General features: G+C 38.7%; 2 protein-coding genes across 7 annotated transcripts in view; one reads left to right on the top strand and one right to left on the bottom strand.

Moving 5' to 3' along the window:
- The first annotated feature begins 849 nt into the window (after positions 1 to 849).
- On the top strand, positions 850 to 8,453 carry LENG1 (leukocyte receptor cluster member 1). The gene is made up of 4 exons (XM_072425829.1): positions 850 to 1,244; positions 3,735 to 3,920; positions 4,007 to 4,266; positions 6,853 to 8,453. Exons 1-4 carry the CDS (start codon positions 1,113 to 1,115, stop codon positions 7,070 to 7,072), a joined length of 798 nt encoding a protein of 265 aa, XP_072281930.1. The 5' UTR covers positions 850 to 1,112; the 3' UTR covers positions 7,073 to 8,453.
- A 5,066-nt stretch (positions 8,454 to 13,519) lies between these two features.
- Positions 13,520 to 15,069, bottom strand: part of CNOT3 (CCR4-NOT transcription complex subunit 3) — a 40,697-nt gene continuing 39,147 nt past the window's right edge. For all 6 annotated transcript variants that reach the window (XM_072425822.1, XM_072425828.1, XM_072425827.1 and 3 more), the window contains one exon: positions 13,520 to 14,389. In XM_072425822.1, coding sequence (XP_072281923.1) covers positions 14,291 to 14,389 — 99 coding nt within the window. In that variant the 3' untranslated portion in view covers positions 13,520 to 14,290. The remainder of the gene's footprint in view (positions 14,390 to 15,069) is intronic.

Here is a 15,069-nt window from a genome sequence, read left to right as displayed (position 1 = left end):
TTAAGATGATTTTTGTGTTATTTAATTTTATTAAAAGTAATTTTTTTTTTTTACATGATTGTGTGTTTCAAACTTTTTTATATTCATGATATCTACTAGACCCTTGTTCGGACATATTTCTGTAAGTTACAGGTCTACAATTTAAAAAAAAAATTTCATGAAAAACAGTGTACCGCTTTTGGCACAGAAATCTAGACATCAGTGAAACGCCCAGGTGGTTAAAATAGCCAATCACCACAATTTGTACTTTATACAGAAATGTAGATAACACTTTGTTTTGTTTCTTTTTTTATTCAAATTTGTTTTTTAAAACAAAAAGGCAAAGCCCCTCCCATTCTGTCATTAGTGCCATGGCGGTAATCACTAAATGGAGCGCAGAGCCGAGAACATGCATGTGCAGGAGGAACTTTTTTGTCAGTGAAAAACGAAAGATTGCGATCTCACACATGCGCAATACACAGCATAAATATTTTTTTTCTATAATAATAATTTTTTTTTTTTTTACAAATACAGCAGCATGTCAAAGATCTGTACAAGTAAAGATGTAATTTCTTTTTTTTTTTTTTTTTGTTCATTTAGGTCCACTTTAATGAGAAAAGATCCCCAATTATTATTAGAATTTTATGTTTGGGACCCAGTATCTCTCAACTTATTATTTTCAGAATCCCATTGAAAAATCTAGGAGGTGCCCGCACACACGGAGAAGAAAAAGCTTATTGTGACGTTTGTACACGCCCAATCAAGCTGGTAGTACGCATTCCGACGTTAGGATTATTTCATAAAACACTGGGCTTCAAGTTTAATCAGGGGACCCCGCCCACTTCCGGTTCTCTGTGCACCGTCACATCCTGGTCTTTTTACTGTATAGGGACTATCTGCTACTGGTTTATCAGCTAGTGTAGACGCAGCAAGTTGGAAATTATTATTATTGCTTGCGTGACATTCCACTTTAAGCCTTCAGAGTATGACAAGGACTTGTGACGGTCCAGATGCATCTGTGCTTCCGTAGTATAAAGCTTCAAAAACAATACATTTATATAATTTTTTTCTAAAAAGGTGTTGATTTCATCTTGTGGGGACCCTGAAGAAAAAGCGCATCCTTCACTTGCACAATGAATATACTGCCCAAAAAAAGTTGGCATGTGCGCAATAAGAACAATGTTGCACGAGTGCGGAGGGACGAAGCTGAGGCTGCAGAAGAGGAGCACAAACGCAGGAAGAGAGCGGAGCTAGCAGAGCAAGAGGTAAGTGATGTGGCTGGAGTATTGATTTCCTAGTTTCCCTGCAGTTCTCACTGCATCATGTTATTACTGTATGCTACTGTGACATGAGGTCAGACAGGTGGATGTTTCCTGCTTTTTTCTAGATGTCAATCGTTATAACAAATCATTTTTCCATAAAGCGCAGGTAAGCAACAAAATACACATATAAAATAGATCAGGCTGTTTTACTTGCCAGATAATTTTGTTCTGACCACCCCTTCCTGTCCACTGCCCTACAGGGCATTAAAATGGCAAGAGGCAACTATTGTGGAACTAAATTACCCTATGCTTTTACACACTTGATAATGTAATAATGAATACAGAGGTGCTTTTTTTAGGGGGGTTGACTGGACCAATTCTCAAAACACAAATTGGTCCAGATCCCCCTCTGCAGTGTCATAGTTACAAAGTAAGTCAGGTTGAAAAAAGACAAGTCCATCAAGTTCAACCACAAGGAAAATAAACATATATTAGACATAAAACCTTATGGACAGTTAGGTCCATAAATATTTGGACAGAGACAGCTTTTTCTAATTTTGGTTCTGTACATTACCACTACTCATTTTAAATGAAACAACTCAGGTGTAGTTGAACTCCAGACTTTCAGTTTTAATCCAGTGGGTTGAACAAAACGATTGCATAAACATGTGAGGAACTAAAGTTTTTTTTTAACACAACAACTTCATTTCAGGGGCTCAAAAGTAATTGGACAAATGAAAAAGCTGAAAATAAACTGTTCATTTTTAATTCTTCGTTGAAAAACCTTTGCTGGCAGTGACAGCCTGTAGTCTTGAACTCATGGACATCACCAGATGCTAGGTTTCCTCCTTTTTAAGGCTCTGCCAGGCCTTTACTGCATCAGCTTTCAGTTGCTGTTTGTGGACCTTTCTGTCTGAAGTTTAGTCTTCAACAAGTGAAATGCATGCTCAATTGGGTTCAGATCAGCTGACTGACTTGGCCATTCAAGAATATTCCACTTCTTTGCTTTAACCTCTTGGATTTATATGTCTAAAAGCATATTGTACATATGTTTTTCATGAAAATTTATATAAATCCACTATATATATAACTGTAGATTTATATAAATCCACTGTATTGGATTCAATACAGTTATTTTGTATTGAATGCAATTCAAATGGATTTTGAATTTCCCCCGCCGGCAACATCCTCACACACCGACGTCACTGGGAACTCCCCCGGTGACTCAGAGTGCAGAAAACGCCAGAGGAAGACGAGAGAAGACGCGAAGAATGATGCGGGACGTCATACTCGGGGTTACCGCCCAGAGGTTAATAAACTCCTGGGTTGCTTTGGCTGTATGTTTTGGGTCATAGTTTATCTGCATTATGAAATGCCTCCCAATCAATTTGACTGCATTTAGCTGGATTTGAGAAGACAGTATGTCTCTGAACACCTCAGAATTCATTCGGCTGCTTCTGACCTGTGTCACATCATCGATAAACACTAGTGTCCCAGTGCCACTGGCAGCCATGCACGCCTGACCGATCACACTGCCTCCGCCATGTTTTACAGATGATGTGGTGTGCTATGGTTTATGAGCTGTTCCACGCCTTCCCCATATTTTTTTCTTACATCATTCTGGTAAAGGTTGATCTTGGTTTCATCTGTCCAAAGAATGTTTTTCCAGAACTGTGCTGGCTTTTTTTTAGATGTTTTTGAGCAAAGTCCAATCTAGCCTTTCTATTCTGGAGGCTTATGAGTGGCTTGCACCTTGCAGTGCACCCTCTGTATTTACTTTCATGCGCTGTTCCCTTTATGGTAGACTTGTAATATCAATATGCCTACTTCCTAGAGAGTGTTGTTCACTTGGTTGGCTGTTGTGAAGGGGCTTCTCTTCACCATGGATATGATTCTGCAATTATCCACCACTGTTGTCTTCTGTGGACGTCCAGGTCTTTTGACGTTGTGTAGTTCACCAGTGCTTTGTTTCTTTCTCATGATGTACCAAACTGTAGATTTTGCCACTCCTAATATTGTAGCAATTTCTCGGATAGGTTTTTTCTGTTTTTGCAGTTTCAGAATGGCTTATTTCATCTGCATGGAGAGCTCTTTTGACCGCATGTTGTCTGTTCACAGCAAAATCTTCCACAAAGAAGCAGGCCGCCGCAACCCCCACACTAGACTGCTGGGCCTGCCCAATAATTTTTAATGAACTGTTTTAATGAAACGCACATTAAATTTCAACATATGCCCAGAGCTTTTATTCTTGCATTACACTGAAAAAAACAGCTTGAGCTTGAAAGTGTATATTTGGACAAAATACACATATTCTGTATATATGCAATGCTTGCATATTTTTCCATGTTTTGTCTCTTTATTAATTTTGGAAGTACAAAAAAATTCTAGATGATACTGCCAGAAACCCTGCTCATGTGTAACTTTTCTTTGTAAGTGGCAATGCTTTAGTGAAACTGAAACAGTATTTTATTTTGTTTTTCCCCATTCCTGTAGGCAAGGACTGAATTCCTGCGTAAGAAGGCTCGTCTGTCATTGCCAGATACCTCAAATAGTGATTCAGTTGCATTGTTTGAAGTGGGCAGAGAATCGTCCCACATAAACTTCTTTCAGGATGTTGAAGATGGCAAAGGAACTAACCAGGGAAACAAGGAGTATGAAGAGGATAAAAAAAAAGAAAAGGTACAACTTTTGCATACAGATCTGTTTTATTTTACAATATTTAGGATGCTACTAAAAGCCTTTTTCTTTTTTTTTAACCTGAGCAGGAGCGACAAGAAAAGGCATTGGGAATTTTGACATATCTGGGTCAAAGTGCATCAGAAGCTCAGACCAGTCGCCCTTGGTACCAGGAGGCTCCAACCCATTATAAGAAGGAAGTTGCTAACACTCCTAAGGATGAGAAGCTGAAAGAAAAGCTTGATCCATTGCATAAAATGGAGAAATACCTCCACCAAAAAACTAGGGGTAAAAAGAAGTGCTCAAAAAAAAAATATATAAAAAATAAAACAATGAAACGAGAAGAAAGGTATGTGTGACGATTGTTTTGTCTTTATATGCGTGCGGTTTAATATTTTATGATGTAGAACACTTGACATGATGTACCCATTAAGGTTTGTTATTAAGGCAGTACAAATTCATTGTATTCATACATATTATTTTACATCAGCTTAAATATAATTAGTGTAAAACTGCAACATTTACCAGAAGTTCACCATAGTGCTGCCTATTCTGTGCGGGCTTGTCAGGCAAGTATACCAGCTTCTTCAGGAGGATTGAGTTGGTTATAATTGGTATTACACAGAGACTCACAATCTAATGTCCCTACTATAATCTTTAAAACAATCTAACATCAATTTTGGGGGAAGCCAATTAACATAACTGCATGTATTTAGAATGAGGGAGGAAACTGGAGAACCTAGAGGAAACCCACACAAACATGGGGAGAACCTGCAAATAGTGTTCTAGCCATGATTCGAACCTGGGACCTAGGGCTGCAAAGGCCACAGTGCTAACCACTGCGCCACTGTGCTATTACCTACTACTTTCAGAGATGTTGGCCGTCTCAACAGCACAGTCAGGGAGGCATCCAAAAGCATGAAAGTCATGGGTCTGATGGTAGTTTATTCTGAAGTTATCCTATTTCCCTAGTTCCATTTTAGGAACTAGCAGTGTGACAATAGTTCTACACATCGCCTTTGTCAAGGGAGGATGCCCTGACTTTTCATTGAACTTTTTCTTGGTTGTTATGTAAGACAATTGTTTGTGCCTCTCTATGATAGTGTTTCATTTCTGTCCTGTCAAAGCTCACTGTATTGGAGCTGTGAGGGTTTGTAATGCCTCCACCCAGTCTTTTAAAAAGTGGACGTTTACATCTGATGACAGCTTTGGGTGTAAAAGTTTTGGGGGCAGCTTTTTTTTTTTTTCATACAGTTCTTGTTTTTGGGCCTGTTAGCCTGTGTTGCTCAGCTCTCAGATAGAATTGCTTTTGGACTCCTAGATGTTCAAGAATCTTGGGGTCTCAGGGCATGTTTAGGATACCCTTGCAGACTCATATAACAATTATATTGAAAGGAATTTAGTAATTTGTCTGAAATCAGCAAGCATCTTGTATGGTCTAATTCACTGACCATAACTATATGAAAAGTATTGAAACTAGAGTTTCAGCTTAACAGCCAACGGTATTAAAAATTTAGACTTTACTGATTACCTTAAAAATGCTGAAACACCTGTGTTATTTGTTGAATATTTTGTCCTACTCAATGTTTTAGTATTCCAATATCCCTATCTCTGGTCTTATGAGTTTCATTATAAGACAGGTAAATAGCAAAGTTTTTTGTGGCAGGAGCTTAAACCATTTTAATGTTGGACAACTGTATACAGTATGCTTTAAGTCTCTTTGCACCATGACACAGAAACAGATTCATAGAATCAACTCCTAACTAAAGTACTTTCAGGGACCCAAGGGGACCTCTTAGGCTGGGTCTATACGGACAGTTTTAAAAACGCATGTAAAAGTTCCTACCAGGTTTATATGCGTTTTTATGCATTTTTACTAGCATTTTAAAGCTTCCTTTTAAAACACTGGAAAACGTCTATGCCCCGTTTATGTTTTAAGCACTTATAAATGTGGGAAAATGCCCCCATTAAAATGAATGGACGCCTTTTCCCCCGTTAACCCTGTGTTTTAACTTTTCATTTTATCTTTAACGCTCAAAAACGTGCCTCAAGGAAATGCCCTGGAATGCATGGGAATTTTAAACCTCGGAATAAACGCTGGGGAAAACGTCCATGTAGACCAAGCCCTATGGTTTCTTTTACTGTTGAAGCAATTTATGTTTTTTTTGTAAGGTCAAAAAATATTTTGGCCTTGTCACCATGTGTTCTCTGCATACTTTGGGTTACCTTAAAGCAGGGGTGTCCAAAATTTTTGCAAAAAGGGCCAGATTTGGTGAGGTGAAAATGTGTGGGGGCCGACCATTCAGCACGTACTCCGGGTTAATGTGGGCATGGTCTGCGCAGGTCCCACACAGCACACACCCACTATAATGATGTAGGGTATTCCCTGTGCACACATGTGGACTCCCGTCCTGCCGATTATGCCCACCGAGTAGCGGGCCGATAATTGCAAGGCGGTTGATCAGCTCTAATGAAATATAAAATAGCTTTTTGTATGTGTGTTTTTTATACTGTGGTCAACAGTGCTGATAGGCTGCATATTATTGATTTTATGACAGAGGCTGCGGGTCGGTAGAAATCTGAACACAGTGGCAATTGGCCCCTGGGCTGGACTTTGGACATGCCTGCCTTAAATAATCTGTTTTTGTCCTGTAGCCCAAGATAACTAGGAGGACTAAAGACTTGTTGTAGATATCCAAGACTGGGAGAACCCAAGAACTGACTTTAATTTAAACTTTTATTATACTTTCAGGGTTTTTAAAGAGTTTTACATGGAGAAATGTGTATATAATGTAGGTCTGTACTACATTGTATGTTTTCTTTCTGTTAACATACGTTTTATCTTTAAGATATACTTTTGGGGCAATCGTATTTAAAGTTTTAAAGTCTGTACTATGCCAAAGTTAATATTTATTTTTTTTTTAAACTAATGTAGAGCTTCAAAACCATCCATTGCGCAACTAAGACAGGAACGCTTGAAAAGGGAAGCTGCAGAGCGGGAACGCGCTAAAGCTTTACTGTCCAACAGAAAAAAATCCTCTAGTCCAAAGCAGGAAATGGATGACAGAAAGCGACAATACAACTCACAGTTCAATTCACAGGCTGCTCGAAAACCCAAATTACGAGAAGAGCACTGGACTAAACATATGGACTAAATATATATTTTTGTACCTGAAATTATTTTATAACAAGTCTTTTCTCGAGTCAGTTACAGAAGAGCCCAAACCCCCAATCTTTTCCTCTCCTTAACCCCCCAGGCAGTATAATTGAGGATTTTTAAATGCAAAAGCAGTGCATTTAAAATCCTCATTATTTTAAATTTCACGCCCAGGCACGCACTTCCCCTGGCCTCCCGTTCCCAACATTCGCCAGCTTGCACAGATGTTCGGCCGCAAATGGCAGGGAAAGAAGACACCAGACATCGCTGGAGGACATCGTGGACACCGCTGGAGGACGCCACTGGAACGTGGGAACAAGGTAGGACTTACAACCTCCCTGGAAATTCCACCCCGAGGCACACTCGAGAATACCGCCAGGAAGGTTAAAAAGGACCTAAACTCAGAAAAAAATAACCAGGAGGAATGTCTTTTTTTGTTAAAAAAATAAATAAAAAAATTCCTGGCTTTTGATGGCTTTCTGTTCAAGCTCCCCACTGTATGACACATATAAGTATGCAGTGGACCTAAAGGTCCAATAATGCCTTCCAAGGATCTAGTGCAGCATCCCTGCACATTGGTTGCATTGCTGTGCATACTTGCTGATTATGGCTGAAGCTCACCACCGACAGAGTTTAGTTCTGCTTTAAAGCAGTGGTCTATTGACCACTAAATTTACTGCGGACTGCGCTTCCCCCATAGTGACGTTATGATGCCAGAACCCGGCCACTCTCCCATCGCAGGTCTGAGCCTGCAATGGGAGAGTGGTCTGGACACAACTCGCCCACTTCCCTGAGCCTGCGATCTATACAGGGTATATGATCCATGGCTCTGGCCAGTGCACTCCCCCCTCCTGACACGCACTTCAGAGCTGTGGACCACCGGTTGGCAACCGCTGCTTTAAAGGATATACTTTTAAACAAAACACATTCTATGTATCCTGTCTTTTTCATGGATACGATCCAGGTTTGCTTCAAGTATAACAGGATAATACATTTGACAAACATTTAAACCAAGATCCTAGTGGCTGCTGTTCCTTGTTGCATGCATCCAGCAGTTTCTTCCATAAAACCCTATAGACTGTTTTGAATGGATCCTTCTTTATAGAAGTATGGGCTTCGTTGTGCAGGCTTCATGGTGCTAAGAGATTTACCATTAATGTAAAAAGTTCTAAAAATGTCTACATTGCCACTGGTCTGTAGAAAATCCTCCTCAACATTCCCTGAATTTGTCAAGGGAAACATCTGAGCCTATTGCTTTACGGTAAATCCAGCAAGCGTGACTCAAACGCATTCCCAAGGTTTGCTTTTCAGCATTAAATTCTATACTTCTGTCAAAATTTTGATTTTTGAATTGCTTCAATAAATTGATGTTAATTTACTATAGCTTTATTTTTATTTTTTAAAGAATGCCATGGGAGATTATTTGGGTAATTAAGGAATAAATCCCTGCTACATTGCTACATTACTACAATCTTCCACTAAACCGTTACGGTACCACATCCCCTCACAAGTAGTAGTGTTAGATAGCAGGATAGAAGAAGATATTTGTGCATGATCCAATTGTTATTTGATAGGATCCAAGTAAAACAGAAAGTGGAACTGGTCAGTACACTATATCTATTGTCATGTATGATTTATGAACAATTATAATGTAGCTTTTCTTCTCTAGTACAGAGGCCCAGGCAGGCTATCCACCCTTTCCCTGTAGATCAAAGCAATCTTTTGCTGGCTGATTACAACCAGAAACAGATCACTGTCAGAAATGAGAAGTTGTTGCAAAGCTGCATTAAGGTCTAACCACAAATATTCCACCAAGGTGAAAACAATATTGGTGGATGAGCTGAGTGACATTTGCATTAATTGTGCAGGTATCAAATGCTCATGCAAGGAAATGCATTCAAAGTTCTAGCATTTGCATTCGGCTTATTTTATATTATCAGGTTTGATCTTACCTTATTGTTATGCCAACTGTTTGCTTCCACGGGATATGTATTGCAATGTTGCACTGCAGCTGTCTGCTGTTTATAAAGCAGTGACATTCACTATACATTCCCTGGTGGAGAATCAATTACTGCTAAAACAAACCCATTTGATTTTTACTATTCAGCTGTGCTACTTAACACTTCCACTAATGTGATATTTTATTTAGCTTTGTTAATTATGTTTTACAAGAAATATATGGGGATGTACAAATTCCTAAATATTGGAAAAAATAAGGGATTATATACATACATTCATGGTTGAAAATAATGACACCCTTATGTCAGAACATGCACCATTTCTCCCAGTGAATTGTTGCAATTACAAATATTTTGGTACGGTCATGTTTATTTCTTTTGTTGGCACTAAAAGAAAAACAGGAGAGAAAAAAAATCTAAGACATTCCACACAAAATAGCAGAAATGGCCTGGACAAAATTATTGGCACCCTCAACTTAATACTTGGTAGCACACCCTTTGTAAGAAATAACTGTTTATCGCTGTATGCAACAATCAGTGAGTCTTTTACATCTCTCCACTGGAATCTGGGACCACTTTTTCTTATATGTAATTATAATTACATATAATTATTATTTTGGCCATGACTGTTCATTACATACATATCTCAAAATAGGGGACTTTATATATTTATATACCCAATAAAACCAGGGAATAAATATATGCCTTGTTGCCCATGTACACATTTCCCAGGGTTGTGGGGAAGATATCTAGGGCTTCATATTTAAAATGGGCAACCAGATTAGGATAATGTCAACCCCCACCCTAACTGCAGACTCATGCAACTGATTGTGGCACATGTTATGGGGATAAGGCCCTTTCCCCCTCATCTATACCCCCCATTACTGTTGGGGGGATTCAATATTACTTTAGTAAATAAGCTCCAGAGAATCAAACGGCTGTGTGACACCAGGACTGAAGAGAAGAAATACTGCAAACCAGCAGGACCAATACATACAAACACCATTACAATCAAATTACAAAGTTTTTTTTCTTTGGGTTGCCAGAATAGTGATTTCTAGGGTATTCAGCCTGGTTAAATCGGGAAGAAATTTGCTTAACAGTGTGGATATAGAGGGAACAGATAGATCCTACAAGTGAATCTCATTAAGTTTACTCATGTGGAGTCTGTTTTTTTTAGATGTGAAAAAAAAGGGTTGCCTTTACCATTCATTCTGCATTCTATGAGACAGGCATCATGGATGTGTTAAAAAAATATTCCAGGTTTTCCAAAATGCATTCAATATATATCCTGGCTTGTATTCGATGGTAATTGAAGACTCTTTTAGTTGTATTCAGATTTGATTAGTGGTTTGGCTTTTTTAGGACATTACTTGACAAGAAGCTTAAGGGATGTAACATTCAGCTGGAATACTATCTTTGACCAAAATTCAAGATCCTAAAGCCGTAGGTAGGCTCCAATGTCAATGGTCAGAACATCACATATCAGCTGTCTGACATGGCCACTAAAATTTAAAATACTAATATAAAATAAATATTTAGAGATACTGCACGGGGGCATCTGGATCTGGAAGTGTTTGCCTTTAACAGCTCCGATGCAGTTGAGAAATGAATCACTGGCTTTGAAACCCAGTGCAGCTTTACTTTTATCTTCTGTGGGGTTGGACATATACAGAGGCTGTAGCACAACCCATAGCACCCTGCATACATTTTATACTATGCCCTGCATTGTGGATATTCCAAGAATGTACTAGAAGTGGAGAGAGAAGGACTTTCCAGTAGCAAAGGACATTTGGAGCCACAGCCCTTATAGCATGCATGCCAATGAGGGAAGACAAGTTGCTCTCCAGCTGCAGTGGAACCACCAATGCAGTCAAAAAAGGGGTTGTTGGCACCACAATTATGAACAATCCCAAAACAACATAACATGACGCTTGCAGTTCCATGGCATTGGAATTCAATTTCTATTGGCATGCATTTCTATGGCAACTTGTTGCTTGAATTGTTTAAATAACTGGAAAATTGCATAAAAAAAAAAAAAAAAAAAAAGAGGAGACAAGATTCAAGGGGGCAGGTCACTATTCGCTGTAAGGTGGGACTTGGACATGGAAAGATAAACTGTACAGCATTGCTGCAGTTTTTGAGCGTTAAACCAGCCTTTTCAAAAAATGGTCCTGGGTCTGTTTGGTAGACTCACAGTAAAGATGCAGACATTGAATTATGGGATTGGATTATAATTCCACAGGTTGAAAATGCTACAATGTTCAGGAGATTATAACTTTCTGAACTAACTTTTGGTCCTAGTTGCCGGATACTTTGGGAGTGCTAACATCTGCTTTATATGAGGCCTGGTAGGAAACGTTGAAAGCCAGTGGCCACAGTGCAGAGGTGTTGCACAAAAACAATAAAATATGAAGGAAAAAAAAAAGATAGTCACAGCCTCAAGAACACACCAAGTCACAAGGCATGTGCCCTGTGAACTAACACCCCCCCTCGACCCCCGACCTACAGCATGTCTGAACCTAGACATGGTGGGGATAGTCCCAGAGTGCCGCCAGACCACTCTCCACTAGGGAGTTGATTTATGTAGCTTGGAATCCTGCTGCCCACTAATACAATATCCACCACTGATTCATAAGGATCTGTCTGTTGCTTACACTAATGTCGTTTCTGTCTTCTAGAGCCCCAAAGACCTTCACTTTGTAGGAAGATTGGAGACTTGTGCAATGGATTGTGGCATGTTATGGTGACATTTTGTATTTGTACCGGTGATCCAGAAGGGTGGTCAGCCAGTCATCATCCCGGTTTTTGATGCTGCAAATGCGGATGTTAACACCTCCTAGGCTTGTGGTATCTCTAAACCCACTAATGAGGACTATGTTCAAAAGCGGTCTGTTCCTACCTTGGACCAAAAGTGGGTGTAGACACCAGGTGTGGACCACCAGGATCAACAACATGAACAGGTTTGGATGCAGGCCCAGTGATCTGCTGGAAGAAGCTGTGGTTGCTGCTGTGGCTTTGTGAAATCATTAAATCTATGCCTTTCTCCTTCTGAAGCTTATTTCTTGCCTGTTCCTCAAGATCAACACGAAGGGCATTCTGATGGTCCTCATTGCTCCGACTTGGTTTAGGTGGATGTCATATGGCATCTCTATTCATACGGACTAATCTCTGCTACTCAATCATTAGTAGGTCGTTCAGAAAGACTATCATTTATGGCTATAGTAAAGCAGTGTTTTTCAACCGCTGTTCCGCGGCACACTAGTGTGCCTTGAGAGATCTTCGGGTGTACCGTGGGAAATTATCCAATTTCAGTTAATTGGTCCCAAAATGATTTATTTACTGCAAAAAATTTGTCTTCATTTGTCTATACCAGCGATGTATAGTGATAGGCAGAACCAAAAAAAACTCCTCCACTAGATAGCAGCAGGTAGCTAATTTACGTGTCTGACTTTTTGGTGGTGTTCCGTGGGATTTTTCTAATTGTAAAATATGTGCCGCGACTAAGAAAGGTTGGGAAACACTGGTTTAAAGGATCAGGTTCAAGCTTCTACTGCTCAGATTGGCAAGGCTGCCACATGCTCTTATTTTTTTGAACTGTAGACAGTCCCCAGTTACTTGTTTTTCCATTGGGAATGGTTGTTAGTGGTGTTGCCTAAGCTAGACAATCTGTGTCCAAATGAGTGGACGAGAAAGCTAACAGGATTTTGTACTTTACCATAAAATTCTTTATTGAAATTCAGAGACATATGTCCTGCTGCACTTAGTTTATCTTCGTGGGGCTTAGATCATACAAAAAACTGCTTTCAAAACTTGTTTCACATTATTATAAGCTCCAAGGTAGATTTTGAAAGTGTAAATAATAAGACCTTATATATATGTCCTATACATATGTCCTTCATTGCCAGGGTAGATATATTTGTAAAAAAGTAGTAAAGTGAGAAAACAAAAACTCAAGTAGTTACTAGAAAGAAAAAAAAATGAATATTTTTTTGGAGACAGTGACAACCATCTCAGAAGGATTTTACTCCATTTTGACAGGCTTTCTATGGTGTCTACAAAACAATAAGTAAATAGAAATCTACCCAATTCCAATTTCATTTACATTATTTTCCAGAAAAAATAAATATCAGCAACAGAGTGGGGGAATGGTTAGAAACCCCTTTTCTTTAGGACTACATTGCAGTAAAGGTTTAGCTGAACTTTCTGTATGTTTAAACATCGGTCAATAGGAAAAAAAAAAAATTCCGCATTAAAAAAAAAAAAAAAAATGAAAAGCTGACCTGAAGTGTCCTGGTTATGTGCTGTGCAGCATGTGCAAATTTTTAACACCCTTCCTGTCCACTGTTTTATTAGATTATTTACTTGTTCTTAGGGTAAATTAGGAACACTAAATGGAAAATAATATACACAAAAGTAGCAGTCACAAATTCAAAAAAAAAAAAAAAAAATAAATAAAAGTCAAAATAAAAAAAGACACATTAACGTTCTTGCATGAGAAGACATCATATAAAACTATTTATTCATAAATATTTTCCAAAATGAAAATAGGTTACGAAAAATATTTTAAACCAGCTTTCCATACCATTAATTCATTCGGTACAGATACGTATATCGAGGATGGAGGGGTATAAGTGATGAAGGGGTGCCAAGGGAAGAAAAAAAAAAAAAAAAAAAAAAAAGACACTTTAAATTTTGATGTACTTTGTTATCAAAACAAAAAGATCCAGTATCTGCCAAAAAGGACAAAATTATAGAAAACATTTTTTTATATATATATTTTTTAAGAGAAGGGGAAACAAATATCAGCCAGGAGAAACCCCTTGGGGTAGAGAGACAAGATCTTCCCGCCTGCAGAAATAACCACCAGGGGAAGAATAGCTTTTTCTTCTTCTTACAAAGACTTATGCATTTTGTTCATTTCTTTTTTATTTTAAACTAATTACATTAAAAATAGACAGTCACCATTCACTGTCCTTTTAGCCTGCTGAAGAGTGAAGAGGTTATTGTGGGATGCTGGCTGTATTGTGTTTTATCCTCTTACCGCCACACATAATCTTACTCCTTTTTTTTTTTTTTTGTTTTTTTGTTTTTTTTAAACTGCATGCATTTAAGTGTTTGTCCAAATTTCCCTCCTCCCAACTCTTCAAGGGAATGAGACTGAAGAAGTAACTTTAGCCCCTCCCTGCTTTATTCCCCGATTCGTTGTTTGCCTCTGTGAAACCGGAAGGCTAAGTGTGATGAAGAAAAAAAAAAGGTCACTGTAAATCGCGGTCTTCCAGATATCGATACTCAAAAGTAAAACCTTCCTTCTTCCGCTGGCCCCATTTTTCATAGTCAAAGTATATGTATGTCCCCTGTAAAGAGAAAAATAGACACTGCAAACTTTCAAAATATCACAAAATGTACTACAATCATCACCGTACAACATATTTCCCAGAACTCTGCAGTGGTTGGAGGATATCACAGAGTTATGACAGTGTTTAGGGTAAATTTGTTACATCAGAAACTTGATCTTGAAAACTAAACAAAATTTGATGCTAGGCAACTATAGCATAAGACACTATATTTACTTTTACCAACACTAATCATGATGTAAGAAAAAGTACTGCAACCAGGGCTTTCAGTACTGATGGCACCTGCAGGCTCAGACATGAATGCAAGTTTAAAAAAATGGTACAAATCGAGGAATTGTTTTACTACTAAAGTTACTCTAGTCTGTAACATCTAATACATGTGTGAAATGTGCATAGGAACAGGGTAAAAACAGAATGCAAAATGCCTACCAGAACAACTCTTCCTCAGTGCCTGCAGCTATAAATGCCACTGTAGGATTTTTCTAAAAGTTTAACGATTTTTTTTTGAAGGAAACAGGAAGGCTAACCGTTATGTTACAACCCCCTATGGGAGGACTGGACAATGATTCTCATCTGATAATCCGCTCAGGGCCAATACCGGACGAGAATCCGGCGTGTGTATAGCGCCCGTCATCCAAACGACCGTCCTGGCAGATCTATGGATGATCTTAACGCAAGGG

The sequence above is a fragment of the Pyxicephalus adspersus genome, chromosome 11 (assembly GCF_032062135.1).
Source record: "Pyxicephalus adspersus chromosome 11, UCB_Pads_2.0, whole genome shotgun sequence".
NCBI lineage: Eukaryota > Metazoa > Chordata > Amphibia > Anura > Pyxicephalidae > Pyxicephalus > Pyxicephalus adspersus.
This window is presented reverse-complemented; position numbering and strand designations above follow the sequence as displayed.

Coding starts and splice junctions, on each gene's coding strand:
- LENG1 (XM_072425829.1), top strand. CDS start 1,113: ATGAATATACTGCCCAAAAAAAGTTGGCATGTGCGCAATAAGAACAAT. Junction 3,921..4,006: donor AGGATAAAAAAAAAGAAAAG/GTACAACTTTTG, acceptor TAACCTGAGCAG/GAGCGACAAGAAAAGGCATT. Junction 4,267..6,852: donor ACAATGAAACGAGAAGAAAG/GTATGTGTGACG, acceptor AAACTAATGTAG/AGCTTCAAAACCATCCATTG.